The 22,576-nt window shown below is 38.9% G+C and overlaps 1 protein-coding gene across 10 annotated transcripts in view; it reads left to right on the forward strand.

Annotated features, from left to right (window-relative positions):
* ASB5 (ankyrin repeat and SOCS box containing 5) overlaps nucleotides 1–17,314 on the forward strand; it is an 81,915-nt gene extending 64,601 nt beyond the window's left edge. For 9 of the 10 annotated variants that reach the window (XM_070499979.1, XM_070499978.1, XM_070499984.1 and 6 more), the window contains 6 exons: nucleotides 6,140–6,219; nucleotides 10,944–11,051; nucleotides 11,761–11,911; nucleotides 12,080–12,214; nucleotides 13,985–14,176; nucleotides 14,982–17,314. In XM_070499979.1, coding sequence (XP_070356080.1) covers nucleotides 6,140–6,219; nucleotides 10,944–11,051; nucleotides 11,761–11,911; nucleotides 12,080–12,214; nucleotides 13,985–14,176; nucleotides 14,982–15,109 — 794 coding nt within the window. In that variant the 3' untranslated portion in view covers nucleotides 15,110–17,314. Of the gene's footprint in view, nucleotides 1–1,024; nucleotides 1,101–6,139; nucleotides 6,220–10,943; nucleotides 11,052–11,760; nucleotides 11,912–12,079; nucleotides 12,215–13,984; nucleotides 14,177–14,981 lie in introns of those variants that run through there. The other variant, XM_014860660.2, reaches the window with a different exon arrangement.
* The last annotated feature ends 5,262 nt before the right edge of the window (nucleotides 17,315–22,576 follow it).

Here is a 22,576-nt window from a genome sequence, read left to right on the forward strand (position 1 = left end):
AATGAGAGTGAGTTGCAGATCCAGACAATTCATTATACACACCTGAAGTTCCCCAGGTAAATCTGGTGCTTTCAGATCTGGACTAGCATTATTCTGAGGAAATTTTCAGAGAGGTGATAAGAATGGAAAGACAAGGTCAGTCTCAATCTTTGAAGATACTGGTTTTGGCAACACATGACTTCCCTCTTTATCAACCATGTCCTCAAGGATTTATGTGGCTCTTAATCTGATAAACAGAAAAATACACACTAAAGGTCAGTACACACCTGGTGATTTTGAGTTATTTTGTAAACTTGTGAGTAGGGATGGGCCAGATGTTGTTGAGCCTGAAGCTTATCCATATTTTGGAATCTTCTTTAAGAAAAATGATGTGAAATTAGATAGAGTCTTAGAAAGTGTCCGTGCAAGTTGGGGGTCCTGAACTTAAGTTTCACTGACTTCATGGTAAATCTACTTGCATTCTGAAGTAGATTGTTGATTCGATATTTTATGGCTAAGCAAGCTATAAAATGTATTAACATTTTGCAGTGAGATTCGTGTATGAAGCTATCATAGCCTCTCACCTCTTCTTACAGTTTGCTGTTTGAGAGAAGTGTCCTGCCTTGCCTAGTTTGAGACCACTGAGGAAAAGTGGGTGTGACCCAAACTCAGAAAGCCATCTGCACCTCTCCTAGGTTAGCTCTCGAAGGAATCAACATTCCACTCTGCCGAGGGAAATAAGATGGGGAGAAGGCAAAGACTTTCTAAAAACTAAAAGGGTTTCATCCTAGCCATGGGCAGAAATCCAATTGTAATACTTTTATTTCATTGCAGGGTACATACTGCAAGGAGAAAAACTAAGTTAGGATGAGCAATTTGTCAACTAAAGAGGAGCGATCAATAAGAAAAGGCAATTTTGAAAATAAATCAGCTTTTCAAAAGCTGCTTCTCTTTTTGGAGGTGAAAGGTCATACTACAAGGAGCCTAGGGCTCCTTAAAATGGCCGAATAGAACTAGCAAATGACAAGCGATTTTTTTTTTCATGCTGATAAAAAGAGAGATGAGTCGGATTTACCTCGACAGTGGCTGGCTTGAAGTGCCGTGGGGAGATGGTGACTTAGGTATGGTATAGACCCTTCTCGAACTGTGTATGTCTAAACCGTGAATGTTTTTGCTCTGGCAATGTGATGTTTACAGAACAGGGCAGGCTCTCTCTCTGTAAATTATATAGCAGATGTCTGGGAACTCGTGTTGTTTCTAAATATAGTCGGTGACCTCCTGTGGCAGCTACAGAGAGACCATAACAGTAGGCATTTGGATGGTGAAAGTTACAACATTTTGTAAAACAATTTTCACACTGAATAATTTATCCTAAAGAGTTAAACTGAACATTTTTAAAATCTCAGATACCCAATTAAACTCTAACAAGATCGAAAAGTTCCTGAATTGTTGTATATGAAGATATTTGTATTTTGTTTGGTCTTGAGAAAGTTTATAGAAATCTTTCTAATAGAAAGCATATCTTTATTAAAAGGTAAGGTATTTAATATTGAACACATTGGAATAGGAATTTGCAGTTGCTTAAGTTCAGACTTTGAAGGGGAGAAATAGGGAGGAGTGGAGACTTAGTTCAAAACAGAAACTGGAACATGGTAAAGTATCTTTTGATTCTCACAAGTTACCGGATTAATTACAGATATTCTTCTAAGGAATTACAAGGATTCAAATGAGGTGGCGTTGCTTGGGAGTTTAGTACGCAGAATTCAAAACAAACAAAAAATGTGTTTCATCGAATGGCATGCATGTACTATGAATCACTTTTTAGTAGATTGATAGATCTTTATTTCTTATAGCTTACTTAGGAAAGAATATTGTAGCTGGAGCTGTTGATTGTTGGCATAAACACATTTATAAATCATTCAATTGCTTTTATATAGTTCATTTAATTAACTTGATAGCACTGAAAATCATTTTAGTCAGTAGATGCTGTTATTTATGGCTTGAGTTTCCCTAGTTTTGGAGAGAAAGGATTGTTCCCCAAAATTCACATTAAAATCTCCCCTATTTATCGGTTTATGTTTAGCAAAGAATACTAGGTGTTATTTCCTGTGCATTTTTACAGCAGGCCCTTAGAGGCTCATTTCTAATCCTCCTTCAGTCCTGCCTCACAGGTAGTGCTCTTCCCATTTTAGGAGGAAACTGACTCTCAGGGAGGTTAGACGTCTTCATGAAGGCTGCAGTCCTACACTGGAGGCAAATCCAGGCCGGCCTGGCCCCTCAAGTCTTTTTCCTCATGAGCCGCTGGGCTCTAGACTCCATCTCATTTCTCACTTCCTCTGGTCTCCACTTCCTTCTCCTCCTTCTGCTCCCTGCCCTGCCTCCTCCTTTATGGAATAATGGCAGACAGCAGGGGTCCTCTGCAGGTGAGCAGAGCTGAGTTCACCCGAGGAAATAACGGGGCAATGCACTGTTAGTGTTACGGGCACACTGGGTTCTTATTGTCCCCCAGGACAGAAGTCAAGAGAGACAACAAACCAGAGCAGAAAAGTAAAAGTTTATAAGTTTACGTGCAGGGGAGGAGGCACAAGAGAGCCAGTGCAGAAAGGAAGGTGACAGGTGACCGGCTTCTTAGGGAATGGGATTGTGGGGCTTTGATTAGACAAAGGCTGGGGAGGAGTGAGGAGTGCCTGTCATGGCCTCTAGAGGTGGAGTTGTGCTTGTGCCTGCACTGTCATGTAGCATGCTTCTATATGCAATGCATATGTCATTAGCATGCTAGCTCCCCACCCCTGGGTGTGATTTTTACTGTGCTAATGGGGCTAGGGTCACCTTCAGTGGACTCCTGGGTACTAGGGCACATATGTAAGCCCTGGAGAGTCCAGAGGCTGCAGAATGTGGATCTTGGTGGTCTCTGTCTGATTCTCCCAGCTTGCCGATTGATTAGGGGCCCTACCTTGTTAGGCCAGGGGACTTACGGATGGCCCTATCTTGTTAGGCTGGTTCCTGTCTCATTAGGAGCCTTTGTACCTGCCTGAAGGGCTGAGGGATCCCTCACACAATACCATCTATTGTCAGTGGTTTTGTCACTGACCACCCACCCACACTTTCCTGCAGATTACTGTGATGTTTAACTCCTTTTTCATCCCAATGGAGGTCACATTAATAGAAATAATAGCAAACGCACACACATAAAATCTAGTTTCAGCTTTTTTTCTATCCATCATAATGGACTTAAGTCTTAGTGATAAAGAGAAGGCTATGTGACAGTCTCGGGGGAAGGTAGGGGTTGGGTTGTGGGTGGTAAATTCAAATACTTAACTGTCTCGATTTTGGCCCTTTTGTGACCTGTTTTTCAAATGACCTTTTTCCTTTTTTTCTCTCTTTCTTTTGTGAACACCAACAAGCAATGCCGAAATTGTTCAGAAGACTAATACAATCATTTTGATGGACAAACACACTAGTATGCAAAAGAGGAACATCAAGTTCCCCTCAGCTGCAAATATTGTTAGCTTTGCAGCCTCTTAAGGTCATAATATCCTAGAAAGAAATGAGTCCAAGAGAAATCCAAAAGACTATTTCTCTGGGCTTTTCTCAATCCCAACATTTGGTTAATTGCCATGTTAGCTAGTGACAATGGAAGAACAGGCAGTGACAATGAATCTGCATCCTATAATTCTGCATGCAGCTTTTAGAAATAAATTGAGGATAACAAAACCTTTAAGCCATTATACAGGAGGCAACACATGATCGTTATAAATATGAAAAAGGATTATTTAAATTCAAACATATGCTTAGGCATAGATTATTTAAAACTTTATTAATTTACTATGCAGAGCAGATTAAACTGAACATGATACTTCTAGTATTCAATCTGTTTGGAAAGTTAATATTATAATTTTCTGATTTAAATATTCACAATGAAATTGATCTATGTTCTGAAGTCCTCAGAGTTTCACTCTGTAATCAAATTGTTTAGTTTAATGATAAAACAAACGGATGTGTATGACTTTTAAAACATCCAATTTCATCTTAGAAACTGGAACTCGAAACATAGTTGTTCCTCCAAAGAACATTATTTATGATGGTGACTTCTGAATTTTATTTAGCAAGAACATAATTTTCCAATTTCTTATAAGTTATTATTTTGCTGTCAAATCTTGTCCTATCAACAAATATTTATTGGTGTGCATTATTTCAATTCTGCTTTTAATATGTAATAGGAGTGTTACATACTAAAAAGAAATAATACACAAAAGCTAATAACAATAACTCTTCTTTCAGTTGAAAACTCAAAGAATTGGATGTCTGGCTTACTAATTTTTTTGGATAAGCAAGAAATAATGCTAGATGGAAAGGCAAAACAAAGACAACAGTGCAGTGTCTCAACCAAGGAGTATCGGCCCTAGAGTTAGACTGTGTGACTCCCTTTGAATGATTCCATTTCTTCTAGCTCTCATTTCCTCAACTTTAAGATAGAAATAATAATTTTCTATACCTCAAAGAGTTGTGAGAACTGGATATTGTACATAGTGCTAAGACAAGGATCATGCACACAGTAAACACTATTTCACATTAGCCATTATTACCATTGCTCGTAAATCAAAAGTAAGGAGAAGAAAGTCTCTGCTTTCTTTCCCTTAGGATTTGGATTTTCCATAAAACCCCATAAAATTGTTGGGTATAAAAGACTCATGACTGGCAGTTGACGTCTGTCCTCTAAACCAGGTTTACTCGATTGTTTCATTAACCTTGTGATGTGTGTCCCACATTTTATTCAGTGGAATTGCTTGGACCTCACTTACAGTGCTGTGGCAAAGTTCTACGATAACATTGCAATACAGAAGCATAGGCATCTGTGTCAACTTTTCCAAAGCTATGAAATGTAGGAGCAATGAGGTGGCTTCTAAAGGACCACCCCCTACTATGTTTCCAGTAATTTTCTGACTTATTTAAGTAAGCTTTAGACATGCTTTTCCTAAAATTTATGTTTCTGATTAACAGCTAAGTAACTTTATTTCAATAGTACTGGGACTGATTGACAGTTTTTTAAAAGATTATTTTCATTTATTGCATCCTATGCATCCAAAAAAGGGAGAAGGGGTGGTAGACAAGGAGACAATTATTAGCAAACATTATCACATTACAGTGGGAAGATTTTCTGTCTGTTCAACATTGCTTTAATTTGTAAGCTAATCATACCCTTTAAATTAACGTTTTCCTGATTTGCACAGTCTGCATGTTTAATCACTTTAAGACCTCCAACGTGATCTCCCGCATCCGTTAAATGGTCCTGTTTCCATTACAGGAGAATCACTGTGCACCAAGCCTATAAAGCCACCTGGGTGGGCCACAAGGATGGGAGAGGTGGGAGGGGAGCCTGTACCTCGGGGAGGTGGCTGGGACGGCACTGATGTTTCTCATTGGAGGAGTGGAAAATGCCTGTGCGGGGGTGCATGACACATCAGTGCTTTTTCCACTAGGGCACATGGTTGGAGGGCTTCCGTGCTGCCATCCACCGACCACTGGCACACAGAGAATCGGTGACCCCTGAGTGAGCCAGTGGCACTGTCACCACCACTGCAAAGACCAATGCCTGTCTGCTCCTCCCAACTTGTGACACCCCCTTTCTAGGGCCGACCCAGCTGGTTCCACAGTTCAGGACTCAGGGACGAGCTACTCACCCTCCTTAGCAGCATGTGCAGCCGCCTTGCCCTTCAGAGCAGGGCAGCCTGGGGTGTGGACAGCAGGGGGACAGCAGAGTGGGCTGGGAGTGAGGAGAGCTGGGTGTTCCAGCGGCTGTCCCTGCTAAACATGCAGAAAAATTGCTTCCCTGGGTCCTGTCTGAAAAACCACAAAACAGAGCTTTTTCAGTGCATGTGGCAGATCTAGTCACCTTAACTCTCCTCCTCTTTGGAGGATAATTCAAAAGGTACAGTAAGTCTGGGGTAGGTCATTTCCAGAATATGCGTTGTGGCCCTCTGGATTTGGAAACTGCCAATCTGGATCCTTCAGAGAAGAACCGAATTTCCTGGTATGTGGATAAGTGTGTTGGTCACCTTCTTGCACACCGAATCTGGAGAGTGCATATTTCACAGGAGTTGATTGTATCTATCAGGGTTGACTTTGACTGATAGATTTTGTTTTCTGTCTTTCCTGACAGGTTCCTGGGCAGATCGATCGCCACTACATGAAGCGGCAAGTCAAGGTCGACTTCTTGCTCTGAGAACATTGTTATCACAGGTGAAATATTACATACTGCCTAAAACATGCCCTGCCCATGAGCATAGGCGTTAATTGTCAAAAGTAATGAGCTCAAAAATAACAAAACTGCTTAATAAATTTTACTGGTCTTATTTTAACTCATCTATCAGTCAAGTCCATAGTTTCTCAATTATCTTTGAAATTTCTTTATAAATATTTTGGTATAATCTTATGTCTTAGTATTTCAAATTTCCCATACAGTATATTTGTTCATTGATAGACATATTAAAGCAAGAAGCAATCCGATGTATGTATTATTCATTAAGCATTTTAAGTATGCTTAATTCTGTACAATGTAGACAGCTAATCACAGACTTAGTTTAGTCATAAAATATCCAAAAAGGGGTAATCAGACCAGATGCCTCAACAATCTTTTTTACATTATGGAATCTGTAATTTGTTATGAGGAATTTTGTCTGAAAGCTACAGAACAATCATTCCTACACCTGCCTGCTCATCATACACAGAAGAGGGAAAACAGATTCCTTACTGAAAGAGAAAAATCTCTGGCTTGGCCTGTGCATTTTTAAAATTTTCCAACATGATTCAAATGCACACCCAGATCTGGAAGGTATTGCTCCAGTTCTTCCAATATCAAGGAGAAAGGAATTTTCTCAGCTGGCTATGAGGGAAGGAAGGGTAGTGTTGTCCAGTTTAAACAGCACTGCCCTGGGACTCAGAGGACCTGGATTCCAGGCTGGCACTGGAGGGGAACCACACCCTATCTGACCCTTCGTTTTCTCATCTGTAAAGTGAAGATGTAGGACAAGATGCTCCTGTAGGGCCTTCCAGTTCCATGATAACCATGTGACCATGCTGTCAAAAGGTCAGTAATTTCTAAGGGCTACCCACCCCCGAAAGGGTCATGCAGTTAGTTCTTTGAGAGAAGAGCTGTCTTAGGATATTTCTCAACATGGATCTCGTATCCACCGACAGGCCAGCCTAAAAGAAGCAGAGGCTGTCCCCAAAGCCCTGTGTGAAAGAGAATCTTGACCTTCGCAGATGCTTCTGTCATCGGGTCAGCCTAGTGAACAGCAGTTAGGAATTAGCTCGCCAAGCCTGACTTTTGGCCAGCCAATTTGAAATCTTTGACAGGATAATTTAAGGGATCTTAAAAATTGCTACTTGCAGAGCCAACTCAGTGGCACAGTGGTTAAGTGTACTCCACTTTGGTGGCCTGGGGTTTGAAGGTTTGGATCCCAGGTGTGGACATACACCACCCATCAAGCCATGCTGTGGCGGTGTCCCACATACAAAATAGAGGAAGACTGGCACTGATGTTAGCTAAAGGCCACTCTTCCTCAGGCAAAAAGAGGAGGATTGGCAACAAGTGTTAGCTCAGGGCCAATCTTCCTCATCAAAAATATTGCCACCTGATAGTGACAAAGATTTGGGGTGATTATTTATTATCTTGCCTTCATTTTAAGATTCTTTGTGTCCATTCTTGTATTACAGATCATGGTAATCTGTAATATGCTATGAGGATTTGGCCATGAAAATATTCCTGTTACAGTGCTTAATATGATTGTCAATAGACAATGAATTACCAAAAATAGCAAGAAGGCAAAGAATCTCATGTCCTAATAATATTTAATTTTAGTCTGATGTCATTGGTTTAATTGGAATAAAATTTTTAAAAGTGTTTACATACTTTTGATTGAATGATAAAATAAAATCAAATATTTTCTATATTCTGGGCACTATAATAATTGTTTTACATGCATCATCTCATGTAATATTCGTGATAATCCTAAAATTTAGAAGATATTATACTTGTCCAGATTAAAACAATTACTGCATTATGGAGCAAGATCAAACTCAAGTCCAACCGACTCCACAGTCAGAGCTCTTAACCACCAGCATGGAGCCTAGTCACCTATCTAGGGACAAAAATTCACAAAGCAGTTTACTATAATTTAACATTTTTCCTCCCATTCAGGGCTGACCCATAATTTTATAGCCCCAATCAAAATAAGTGATCCAGCCTATAAACGGTCTTTAGCTCTACAAAATAAAAAACAAAATAACAATAACAACCAAAATAATTCACAAAGACCAAAAGTTAAAAAAGCAAAATTTAAAGAAAACACTCAGAATCTATTGAACACAATGCTTAAGGCAGTATTGGGTTTAGATACGATAGTGTTAGAATAATGGGGCTCAGGAATTTTTTTTTTTTTTTATTAATGTTATGATGGATTACAAGCTTGTGAAATTTCAGTTGTACATTTTTGTTAGTCATGTTGTGGGTACACCACTTCCCCCTCCGTACCCTCCCCCCACCCCCCCTTTTCCCTGGTAACCACCGATCAGATCTCCTTCTCAATATACTAATTTCCACCTATGAGTGGAGTCATATAGAGTTCGTCTTTCTCTGACTGACTTATTTCGCTTAACATAATGCCCTCGAGGTCCATCCACATTGTTGTGAATGGGCCAATTTCGTCTTTTTTTATGGCTGAGTAGTATTCCATTGTGTATATATACCACATCTTCTTTATCCAATCATCAGTTTCTGGGCATGTAGGCTGGTTCCACGTCTTGGCTATTGTAAATAATGCTGCGATGAACATAGGGGTGCAACGGACTCTTGAGATATCTGATATCAGGTTCTTAGGATAGATACCCAGTAATGGGATGGCTGGGTCATAGGGTATTTCTATTTTTAACTTTTTGAGTAATCTCCATACTGTTTTCCATAGTGGCTGTACCAGTTTGCATTCCCACCAACAGTGTATGAGGGTTCCTCTTTCTCCACAACCTCTCCAACATTTGTCGTTCTTGGTTTTGGATGTTTTTGCCAATCTAACGGGGGTAAGGTGATATCTTAGTGTAGTTTTGATTTGCATTTCCCTGATGATTAGCGATGATGAACATCTTTTCATGTGTCTATTGGCCATATTCATATCTTCTTTTGAGAAATGTCTGTTCATGTCCTCTGCCCATTTTTTGATCGGGTTGTTTGTTTTTTTGTTGTTAAGCAGTGTGAGTTCTTTGTATATGATGGAGATTAACCCTTTGTCGGATAAGTGGCTTGTAAATATTTTTTCCCAATTAGTGAGCTGTTTTTTTGTTTCAATTCTGTTTTCCCTTGCCTTGAAGAAGCTCTTTAGTCTGATGAAGTCCCATTTGTTTATTCTTTCTATTGTTTCCCTCAACTGAGGAGTTACAGTGTCCGAAAAGATTCTTTTGAAACTGATGTCAAAGAGTGTACTGCCTATATTCTCTTCCAAAAGACTTAATGTCTCAGGCCTAATCTTTAGGTCTTTGATCCATTTTGAGTTTATTTTGGTGTGTGGTGAAAAAGAATGGTCGATTTTCAATCTTTTTCATGTGGCTGTCCAGTTTTCCCAGCACCATTTGTTGAAGAGACTTTCTTTTCTCCATTGTAGGCCCTCTGCTCCTTTGTCGAAGATTAGCTGTCCATAGATGTGTGGTTTTATCTCTGGGCTTTCAATTCTGTTCCATTGATCTGTGGACCTGTTTTTGTACCAGTACCATGCTGTTTTGATCACTGTAGCTTTGTAGTATGTTTTGAAATCGGGGATTGTGATTCCGCCGGCTTTGTTTTTCTTGCTCAGGATTGCTTTAGCAATTCGTGGTCTTTTGTTCCCCCATATGAATTTTAGGATTGTTTGTTCAATTTCTGTGAAGAATGTTCTTGGGATTCTGATTGGGATAGCATTGAATCTGTATATTGCTTTAGGTAGTATGGACATTTTAACTATGTTTATTCTTCCAATCCATGTGCAAGGAATGTTTTTCCATCTCTTTATGTCATCGCCTATTTCTTTCAAGAAAGTCTTGTAGTTTTCATTGTATAGATCCTTCACTTCCTTGGTTAAGTTTATCCCAAGGTATTTTATTCTTTTCGTTGCGATTGTGAATGGGATAGAGTTCTTGAGTTCTTTTTCTGTTAGTTTATTGTTAGTGTATAGAAATGCTACTGATTTATGCACGTTAATTTTATACCCTGCTACTTTGCTGTAGTTGTTGATTATTTCTAATAGTTTTTCTGTGGATTCTTTGGGGTTTTCTATGTATAAGATCATGTCGTCTGCAAACAACGCGAGTTTTACTTCTTCGTTACCTATTTGGATTCCTTTTATTTTTTTTTCCTGCTGAATTGCTCTGGCCAGCACCTCCAGTACTATGTTGAATAGGAGTGGTGAAAGTGGGCACCCTTGTCTTGTTCCTGTCCTCAGAGGGATGGCTTTCAGCTTTTGTCCATTGAGTATGATGTTGGCTGTGGGTCTATCATATATGGCCTTTATTATGTTGAGGTACTTTCCTTCTATACCCATTTTACTGAGGGTTTTTATCATAAATGGGTGTTGGATCTTGTCGAATGCTTTCTCTGCGTCTATTGAGATGATCATGTGGTTTTTGTTTTTCATTTTGTTGATGTAGTGTATCACGTTGATTGACTTGCGGATGTTGAACCATCCCTGTGTCCCTGGTATAAATCCCACTTGATCATGGTGTATAATCTTTTTGATGTATTGCTGTAATCGGTTTGCCAAAGGGGCTCAGGAATTTTGACAACCGAATGACTCAATGGCGTTTGAGCTGGCCATTCCTGCTAAACTGAAACTTGATTTTCATGAGATTCTCTGAGCTTTTATATTACTCTCTAAGCACAATCATAGAGACGATTTTATGACTTTTTGCTCACTTTTCAATATTATTCATGTTGTGTTTAGGGTTATAATGTAAATGCAGTAACCATAGACCATATCACCCCATTGCATGAAGCCTGCCTTGGAGATCATGTGGCCTGTGCCAGAACTCTTTTGGAAGCTGGAGCTAATGTAAGTACCTTTTAAAAGCATTAACAATTTCACATGTACTGACTAAGAGAATCAAGCAAAGTTCTGATTTTGCTTTTCTTTCCTTCCTAGTAGTTTCAAAAATAGCAGAATAAAAATAAAGCTCTCAGATTGCCTCCGCCTTCTCATTGCACTCTAAGAAGGATTTCCAATCGTTGCAAAAATGGGTCGCATGCTGCGTAAAATAGAATATTCTTTAGACTATTTCCTGCTTTCTTGATTCTAAATAGCAGTAGATGAACATCTTTATGCCTATAATGTTTGCCCATCTTCGGATGATTTTCTTTGGAAAAATTCTCAGAAACAGAATTTCCAGTTAAAATTGCCACCAACAAAGCAGCTTCATCATGACTCTCATCACCATCACATTTGTTGACTTTTTTTTCTAACTGCAAAGTACCTAACCAATGAATTAGTTTTTCTATATTTGATTCTTATGTATTTTTTTCATGATTTTCACTAGTTGCATGCCCACTCCTGTGAATTATCTGCCACATCATATTTCTGTTTATCTCTTAAAGTGTTGAAGCTTTGCTTATTGATCCGTATGAGATAAATATGCTTTGTCATATTTACTGCACACATTTTCCCAATTATTTCTGTTAGCAGATCATATAACTTTTAAAAATGTCTAACAGTTAATCACATATGATTCTGTGAATCTCATTCTTAGATTTTTGGTTTGGTTTAGGTAAATGCAATCACAATAGATGGTGTGACTCCATTATTCAATGCATGCTCACAAGGCAGTACCAGCTGTACAGAACTTCTTTTGGAATATGGTGCCAAACCCCAGCTGGAGTCATGTCTTCCTTCTCCCACCCATGAGGCTGCCAGTAAAGGTAACAGTTATGGGATCAAGTGACAAGGGGAGAAAGTTCCTGCAGCAGCATGCAGTGCTCCATTTATCTGTCAATGAATAACATTGTGTGGAGAAGCATGAGGTGAAGTGTGTGTGGCAGGGGTGGGCATTAAGGAAAAGTAAACTCATCTCTACTTTGTGTTGTCAGGTCACCATGAATGTCTAGAAATACTGATCTCCTGGGGCATAGACGTTGACCAAGACATTCCTCATTTGGGAACTCCTCTGTATGTAGCTTGTATATCACAGCAGTTCCATTGCGTTCGGAAGCTTCTTTATGCAGGTAATTTTCTTTAAAATATCTTCCATTTTGTCCATTGATGCAAGCAATTGTTCAGATCCATATTTATTTCTCTAAGCTCCTTTAAAACACATAAGTATAGAAGCCATACAAAGAACACTATTCTTAATAATTCCATTTCATCTCAAAGCTCCAAATGTCCTACTTATAAAAGGTCATAAAATTAAGATCCTCAAGCTTATCCTCCTGAAAAACTTTTCCTAATCTTTTGAGACCACAGTGGTCTCTCCCACTACAGGACTGGGAGCTCTTGTAAGATGTGGATTATGTCTTTTTTCTCATCATCTCTTTTCTGTAGCACAGTGCCTGTCATGTGGTAGGTGCTGAAAATGTATATGAAATGAGTAAATGCATTAGTATGCTTTTTATTGTTTATGACAATCATCTGGCCTCTGATATATATTTTTATTAACTTCTTTATGTGTTACTCATATTATCTTAGCTAAATTATAAACTTCTTGCAAGCGGTATCTGCATCTACTGTTTGATTCCCATCGCATCTAGTAAGAGTCTTAAACATGTGTTCCGCTAATAATCATTGACATTGTTATTTTCTGGCTGTGTTCTCCCATAAATCTCTATAACTAGAAGAGTTTATGCTTTATTACTTTTCTTTACTTTGCTAGGAATATTATTCTTTTCACCAAATATTTTATATTGGGTAAAAGAAATATTGAAAAAGTCCTGTCAGTAATTGTGGATTGATTGTTATTCTCAGGCTCTGTTCTCCCATAAAATTGATATAACCAATGGAGTTGATGCTTTCTCTATGGAGATCTTGTCATGGAATATAATTTTGCCACTAAACATTTTATATTTGGTTAAAAAATATTGAACACCATTACATTCATTGAAACTTGAAAGTAGCAAGAGGGTCATAAAGAGACTTAAAATGTACTGCTTCTTATAAACATCATTGGTTTTATTGATAGTATCAGAAAACAGAGTTGAAAAGGACATAAGGATTTTTATTGATAGACATTTCTTGGGGTGGTAACCATTTATGTACTGGAAAATGGGATTATTATTCTTTACAATATTTAGCAGCATTTATTTGTTGCCCATGCGTTGAACGGCCACCATGTGCCACAGCTTGCACTAAGATACAATAACTGTGCAATAGGCCATTTAACATATAAGGGTTTTTTTTTAATGTAAGCATTTTTTAAAAGCTTACTTTGCATGCAGAAATATAACATGCCTTTCCCTTTAAGAGGCTCAGTGCCTTCATGTAGTTATTGACTTAAACTACAAGAGTGAGAAGTGGTAGGAAAATCTACATATATTTCACCTAAATAGCTCACATATCTAGATTCATGAGTTTTCCAAGAAACAAAAGAGCTCCATGGCCTTAGAATAAATGAAAATAATAAGAGCAAGAAGCTCTCGAATAATCCTAAAAGCCATCAATCTTGATTAAAATAGATATGAGTGAACCTAATTGTGCACTGTTCATAATAATAGTTAATAGGATTACTTTGGGAACTGTTTAAAACATTTTTTAAACTTTTTATTAGGAGATCTTTCAAGCATAGCGAAAAATATCAGAGAATATAACAAACGTCTGCACTCTCCATCCAGAGGTAACCAGGTTTAAGATTTAGTATATGTATATGTGTATACATATATAAAGAACTCACTACAGATGGAGTTGGGGTCCTCTTTGTGTCACACCTTCCTCCCCGAGCTGAGGTAAGCGACTCGTCTAACAATTTTTGTTTGTATTTATCATCATTCCTTATTTACATATAGGTGCTGATGTCCAAAAAGGCAAATATTGGGATACTCCATTGCACGCTGCTGCTCAACAGTCCAGCGTAGAAATTGTCAACTTACTGCTGGAGTTTGGCGCAGATATCAATGCCAAAAATACAGAGCTTCTGCGGCCTGTGGACATAGCTACCACCGGCGGTCTTCTGGAAAGATTACTGCTGCAACATGAAGGTGAGAAGAGAGCCCATGGGTGTTTAACAACACAAGATACATTTGCCTGAAATAGATGAAGTTCCAAGACACTTTGTTGGCATGTAAACTAATAATGGCATAGCAGTTGGAATATTTTTTGTGAAAGTAGAAAATTTTTTAACTTAGGTTTTATCCATAAAGAAGATATCACGATGATCTTTTCTTTTTTCCGTCTTGCCTAAACTTTATTTTCTTGTAGTTAAGTTGATTCTTGTTTGTTTTAACAGTACATAATATGTTATTCTGTTTGATATCTGCTAATCCATACTTAGAAATCCGCCCCATTTTATAAGTGCATGTGCTTTCTCTAAAGTGTCCTAGAAATATTGTCAGGAAATATTTTCACACTTTGTTCTACCACAGAATTTCTTAAGCCTGGTCCAGACGCTATAATGAAATTTGCTTTGGCTTAAATAGTAAACCTAATTCGAGACAAAATATAATTTAAAAATTTCCCCCTTTAGGGCGCAACACTTCTTGGGGCTTTTGATTTCTGCCTCCTTCAGAAAGCAGAATTTGTTTCGGAGACATTAAATGGAACAATAATTTCATAAGCCTGAAGATTATAATGTTTTAGAGAACTTATATAGAATATACCTCATTATAATAAAATCTTAGAAGTAAAAGCAATATAAATGCGTATATAACTTTCCCTACCACAGTGGTCAGACTACCCTAGTTTACTAGAAACCGTTGTAGTTTGTTATGGTTTGATTTCATGTGTCTTACAACATATAAGAATCCATTTTGATCTTAATTAACAAACACTTTCATGTTTTTGTAGCTACCCCAAGCTCTCTTTGCCAGCTTTGCCGACTCTGCATCAGAAACTACATAGGAAGATCAAGACTACACCTGATGCCACAGCTCCAGCTGCCAACATTATTGCAGAATTTCTTACAGTACCGATAAAGCAGTAAAATAATTCTAAATGTTTGAAAGTCAAAAATTTCTATTTCATCTGCATAGTGTCTATTTCGTATTAGGATATGCTAAAGATAGGGTAAAAGTGAGTTTGAGACCACACAGGGAAGAAGTGAATGAAACAGCAATTTTAATTTTAAATGTACTAGTGAGAGCTAATGCTTTTTGCGTTTTTATTGCTTTTGGACTATATATATTTAAAACATCTATATCTTATTAGCTACTCTCATATACCCTTTTGTTGATTTAGGAAAAAATGAGAAATTATCCATTTTATGCTTTTTAGAGTGAAAAAGAAAAATGTGACCTCTTACTAAAGTTATTCACGTATTATATTTTAAAATGTCTGTATTCTTCAAATAATTTGATAACTTTTTAATTTTTACCCCTGTCATTGATTATCTATGGATTTTTTTATATTAATACAAAATATGAGTTTGGTTTGGGGCTGGCCCCGTGGCCGAGTGGTTAAGTTCGCGCTCCGCTGCAGGCGGCCCAGTGTTTCGTAAGTTCGAATCCTGGGCGCGGACATGGCACTGCTCATCAGACCACGCTGAGGCAGCGTCCCACATGCCACAACTAGAAGAACCCACAACGAAGAATACACAACTATGTACCGGGGGGCTTTGGGGAGAAAAAGGAAAAAATAAAATCTTAAAAAAAAAAAAATATGAGTTTGGTTTAAAAAAGACCAATAGGCTTTTTGAAATAAAGATGACTCTCATTCAGGAAATCCACCATGTTGAATGCGCAGTTATCGTTACAATGATCAATTCGTAAAGAAAAGATAAATTGCTCCCTCCCTGCGAATTTCTCACTAGTCGCTTCACCACCGTGTTGGCTGGACCTAGTCCAGAAACCAGCAGGACTAAAGTTATCACCACCGACCTTTCACCCTCAGATGTTTAGAGCATCGTACACCTGCTGAGGCTATTTTAAGACCTCCTCCTTCCAGGGGTAGCTGTAGCCTCTTAAGGTCTCTCTTCAGTGTTTTTGTACATATCACTCCAGCCTTCCTCCATTTCAGAAGTTGTCAATAGCTGGTGATCCCTGGGCTGAAGAAAATGAACTTCACAACTAATTGATAAAGATGCCCTGGGTCATATCCCAGGGATCAGGGAAGTCCAAGTCTGTGGAAAATGGAAGATAAAAACTGCTTAACTTGTGGAGTTTTCAATGAAAAGGAAAAGGGGGTGCCACTTAGTAAAGTTAGAGACCTTAAATCCCTACATGTAGACCTTAATAGTGTTGTTTCTGATTCTTCTTAAACAAAGCTAGAGTTCAGTGTAGACTGTACTAGCAAGGGAGTGTTGTGTAAAGAAGATACTGCTAAAGTAGCGTCCTCTGCAATGGCTTACCCTGTTTATTCTCTTCCGCTTTAACTGTGCTGAGTGCAATATAAAACCTAATAAACAAATGTTGTGCCTCCTTTGTAATTTAGACTAGATTTGAGTCTACTGTGGATTTAGAAGTAAAATAATCAAGATACTTACAAATTTGTCTAAAGTAGAAGAAAATATTTTGATGAGTTTTATAAATTTATCAAATTTTGATAAAATATTTTGACCACTATTTTAATAACCCAGGGGCCTAGTTTCCTTTCTTCGTTGTTCTTGGTTGACTCCCAGAGACCCATGGGAAATAAACTATTAATGTACGTAACCCCAAAGTCACTGAGATTGCACTTGTTAAAAATCATTTGTTTAGATTTTCAAAAATAGAGGTAAGACTATAGCATGTTTGTTAAAAAATGTCTTCTATGTGGCTGGTGACTTTTAAATGTATCTGTTTTACTGAATAGCTCAGTTTAACAAATGTGTAGTGTCCTCATGGATAATGAGCATTTGTTTTTTTATTATAGAATAACCTCATTAAATATAATTAGATGTTAAAATTGCTTTTTAATTAAAAAAGATTTCTACTAGTATTTTCCCTGAGCTAGATTGAAAGTCTCAGAGTGTAAGAGTAATGCAACACATCCCTCTTCATTGGTCCTGTGCCAATAAGAGAAGTAAATATCAAATATTAAAATTAAAATTGACACTTTGAAATTTTAGTATGCTGGTACCTTGCATCTTAGCTTGAGTATGATTGTCTTATCAAAGAACTGTTCTAGTTTAAATAGGTAATATGTTTGTTAATATATTAAAGTGTGATTATTATCCCTGGAATAAAACACTTTTTCTGTCCTAATTAGTATTTGATTTTATAATGGAAGGTAAGGGAGAATGTGATTCAATTGTGCTCGTTTTTTTTACCACCAGCTTTCAAACCACTGTTCCATGGGCATTAAGAGCAGAGTCGTGGGGATTGAAAATAGATACCTTGAAGTCCTTCTAAACCAAATCTTATTTTATATATTTATATATAACTATCATCCAAGGAGAAAATTCCACAAAGATAAAGACCCAAAAAAGTACTATTTGACATGAGATTAAGAAATATAGTGAAACAATTACTGTAATGAGGAACTGCTGCAACATTTATTTGGAGGAAAAAGTAGTTTCTGTTATTGTTGTAACCACAGAGTATATTTGATGTTTCTGAGGAAGTAAACAGAAACACAGTGTGAAAAGATGGCTTCTTCGGAAATGAAGGTCTCAACGTAGCTTTTGTGTTTCAGTTGTTGAATAATGGCACTCAACCGAACTAAATGGTTATCCATTCACAAAATAACTTTAAAAATTATCCTCTCCCTCGGATTGCTCTTACTTTTTTTACTCTAATTTCTCTACTTTCGTATTCTCGTTATCATTTAGAATTCGTTTAAGGCTTGCCGTCTCTTTTAAAAACCTAAATACACTCAGACATTTTCAGAATTGATGGAAGAAGGTTTATTTAGAAAATCCAGGCTAGTTATTTCCTCTCCATTTGCTCTAGGATCCTAAACACGTCACTTCAGCTCTGTAGGTCTCAGGTTTCTCATTTTTTTAAATGATAGGTTTCTTCCTATTTTGAGTAGTGTGTTCAAATTCAATGAGTCTCTTAATGAATAATTTTCGGGGTCCAAATATATTTTTTAAAACACTTATGGGGGGGTGGCCCGGTGGCGCAGCAGTTAAGTGCACACATTCCGCTTCGGGGGCCCAGGGCTCACTGGTTCAGATCCCGGGTGCAGACATGGCACCACTTGGCAAGCCATGCTGTGGTAGGCATCCCACATATAAAGTAGAGGAAGATGGGCATGGATGTTAGCTCAGGGCCAGTCTTCCTCAGCAAAAAGGGAAGGATTGGCAGCAGTTAGCTCAGGGCTAATCTTTCTCAAAATAAAACCCAAAACACTTTTGGTCTATAAGAGGTTTATATTGTAGGTGCAAGTTTTATAAACCACATATTTAGGTACAAAAGTTAACTTTATTTTTCTAACAGAACTTAATTTTTATCCCAAGCTTCCCTTTCACCCAGTGAAGTCTGGTCACTTTTGGGTGAACTCAGTCAATTTAGTGATTTCTGTCTCTTCAGGTAAACTTTTCAGATGAACTCAGTTAATTCAAGCCTGTCTTCTCCCACTCCATTTCTTCCTGGGGTGGCATCTCAATTCCCGAAGATTTCTGTGAAATCCACTTTTCAGTCAGAGTGTGTATCTGCCAGTGTCTGTCCTCTGGGAGACTCACATTCGTCAGGAGAGTGAGTGTTAGTTGGATGCATGAGGCAGTGATTAGGTGACAAATCGCGAAGGGCCTTTACAAGGAAGCTCATAATATGAAAGTCAAAGAACAGATTTGATTCTCCCCAAACTCATCTGGCCTCCTTGCCTTGGCAAATGTTGTTCCCTCTGCCTGGAAGACACCCTACTCCATCCACTACTTTGTAATTGCTATACTTCCACCATCAATAAGCTCGGAAATTACTCTTCCAAGAAATCTTCCTGATCCTCACCCTTAGTCGGGGTTATGTGTCCAGCTGTTTATTCCCTTTGGGAACCTGTGAAGACTTCTAATCACACTCATAATGCTATAGAGTGACTTTTATTTACTTGTCTGTCTTGTCGATAGACCATGAGTTCATTGCAGACAGGACTGTGTCGTATTCACACCTTCCTCTTCATCAGCCAAAGATAGTTTCTGTCTCCTTCCCCTTAAGGGCCATGGTATGCCTCTTCAGTTTGCTTGAAACACAAAAGCTCTTTCTTTCCCTGCCCACTAAGAATGTGTGTGACCGTAGGTGGAAAGATAGCATCCTCTCCGCTAGAGCAAGAACAAGAGAAAGGAGATGTCAGATTAATTCCACTGCCTCCTTAATCACTCTCCCTAGCACAAAGACTGAAGTAGAGGACTTCCTTGATAAAGAGAGTGACTTTATCATGTGGAGTGGAGAAATTTGAGGAGTCAGGAACTGCTGACCCCAGGTCCTTTGGAGCAGTTACCACTGAACTCTCCCTCGCTCCCTGTCTGCTGCACAAGGATGTTAGATAAACCTCTCATGATTATTGAACTCCGAGACTTAGGGTTGGAATACAATTTAAGTTCTGGGGCAATATGCAATCAGACTGGCATAGCTTTCTCAAGAACACTATTAAAAGATAAATAAATCCACCCAAAACTTATTCATCTTTATTGAACAACATAGGCATTGAAAATTTGTCACACCTACAGCTGCTACCAAGTCCAGCACATGCAGTATGAGTGAAGTGCCACCCCACTCGATAGCTGATTGTGCATCTTCCCCAAGATCAGACAACAGTCAGACATGTGACTGGTGGTATAGCAGGGCATGAAAAGATGAGTTGGGCCAATGAGATTCTCTGACTGATGTAAGATGTTGGAAAAATAAATATGCCATAAAGCAATTAACAAAGGGATGTGAGATGTAACGAATGAGATGACATAGAAATGCCATGAGAATAAGATTGCAAGGGCATGAGACAGAGGGCCAGAGAGCCACAGATTTATTCTGATGGTAGGCTTCTGCACAGAGCGCAGAACCATGAACTCTGAGAGGAGGTTTTTCATGGACTGTCTCTCCTTGCCTGCCTGCATCCCACCTGTCTGAGGTAGCCCAAGCCTAGGGCCACTGCTACAGCAGCAACAAATAAAGAGAATCCCAGAACTTTCAGAGTTGGCAGGACACTATAATAGCCGAGCACTGAACATGAACTCCGGCACTGCAGAGAATACCGCGTTCCCTCTAATTATTTAAGGTAATGTTAGTCTCTTTTCCTTGAAACAAAAAAAGATAACTAAAAGTCAAAATAAAAAGATAAGATACAAACGTTCACATCCCCTCAAAAAGGAAAGAAAATCCTATTTGGATACCCATGCTTAACTGGTCTTAAGCCAGCAAAAGTTTATCAATAGAGATGGAAAGCCCCTTGCTCCCTAGCACTCATATCTAGTCATTTTCACACCAGACTAAACAACCATGCCAAAGATGGCAAAGGACCATTTACAATGATGGATAAATGGTCCTTTTTTAGCATGTCCAAAATACCCATACTCAAGATGGGAAGAAGCAGAGATAAAAATATGAGGTAATCTACTATGGTAATCCTTCTCTTAGGAAGGTAATTAAATTTTTTTCTCCTGTGCTGATCCCATGTAGTCCTATGAAGTGAAGGCAAATTCATAAATATCTAAAAGACTAGGCCAGAGGGAAGCCATCCTTCCATTGTTCAAATGGTCTAGCTAGGGACCCACTAGCCCTGCTTAACCAGCTCTGGCACTGAGGTCCCTGTCATGTATATTATACACTAATTTCCATTAAGTAGTTAAAACACTTAAATCTTTAAAGCCATTTTCTAAGTCCAAGCAGCCAAAATGTGCCTTGATGGGGAATGTAAACATTGAAGTGAATTGCATCCTCTTGCAAGGATGCTAAGCAGTAATGTGTCTGTGGTGGATACACACAGAGGTGACACAATGACTCTTACAGCCAACAATCATTATCTTTAATAGCTCCAGAGATAAGGCCATTAAAATCTTGAATGCAGTGAAAGTGGAGCTCTAAAATCCCTGTCTCCTGCAGGCCAATAATATTACAATTTTTTTAAAGCTAATATAGCCAGATCTTTACCTTTGACATCTCCCCCCGCAAAAAAGTAATTGTCCGGACAGGATTTTCCACAATAGAAAGGATGCACTCCAGGGAATATAAATGACCTAAATATAAAACAAATATCTAACTGGAATTGCTCTCCTAAGTGGATACATTCACTTTACATTGTACAAGAAAAACAGATTAAGTCCAGTTGCTAGAAATATGAGATTGCAGTGTCTGTGCCAGAACACTAAGAGAGCACGCTGGTGAATCACCGAAAAATGAAGATTCCCAAAGACCAGGGAAAGAAAAACTGGGTTCTTGGGAGGCATAGAACTTGATATCACCCAGGAGAGGATTTAAAATCTATCATTTGATGCGGGGCAGGAGGAGTGGTGAGTCACTCTGGGCAATGTGAGGACAGCTCCCGTCATGGGGAAATGTTTCCCCTCTACAGGGTCCTAGAAAATTATCCAACGTGAGGAGTGTTGACAGAGAACGTATGAAACGTGAGGAACGAAGAACGGGTTTTCTTCCCTGCAGAGGTAGTTGAGGCTGGACTGCATGGCAGGATAGGTCCTCAAACTTCCTTTATGAGAGTGTGAGCATCCTGAATTAGACCAAAAGGATAAAGATATGGAGAAAACATTGTTCCCAATCTCCCCTTACTCGTAAACAAGGTGGAATTAACACCCTACACCAGACTTTTAAAAAAGAAAAGTTTGAGGTTTTTTGTGGGGAAAGGGGTGCTGTGGACAAACAAGGAACCAGTGATTCCACCTCTCCATGGATCATTCCTGAGCTCAAGGCAGGATTCTTATAGTTGATTCATTCTTCAACATGGAGGAAGCAAACTTTTTGGACATGACATCATCTTTCAAGCCTAGAACTTCAGTTGCTTATTCAAGAGGGGAGCCAGGGATTTTGAGAGTGAAGTCTGTGCCCCTTAGCAGTTCCATCTGTGGCAAGGATTCAGTCTTCTTATAGTTGCCCCTCTGGATCCCATCCCCTACCCTTCTCATTATAAGAAGGAGAGGCTTCATCACCACTGGTCCCCTTTCCCCAAGGGTGGTGGCTGACTGCACAATGATAACACTTGCAATGTGAGCAGGATGGTGTCTTTCTCCCATTCCTCTTTGCTCTCCCAGGTGAAGGGAGCTCCTCTAGCAGAGTATTTCTGGGGTCTGTCCTCGGTCTCCCAGCCTGCATACTCCACCACTCCCACCTCCCAAGGGAAGGGGTGACTGAATGGGACTGACTAAGCTGAAAGGAGAAACTGAGCATGCACAGCCCCTTCCTCTCCCAACCTGAACTTAGCAACCCACAGGGGCAGCAAGCCCCTACTCTGCTTGCTTTGCTTCTCTAAACCATACAGTTTGCAGCCATTGATTCTGCCCTGTCCTAGTCCAGCACTGCCCAAGACTGGGCAGACACTCAATCTTAACCTCTGGGCTCAGTATTAGGACGACCTTGGCCCAT

Source organism: Equus asinus, chromosome 27 (genome assembly GCF_041296235.1).
Source record: "Equus asinus isolate D_3611 breed Donkey chromosome 27, EquAss-T2T_v2, whole genome shotgun sequence".
In the NCBI taxonomy this organism is placed as follows: Eukaryota; Metazoa; Chordata; class Mammalia; order Perissodactyla; family Equidae; genus Equus; species Equus asinus.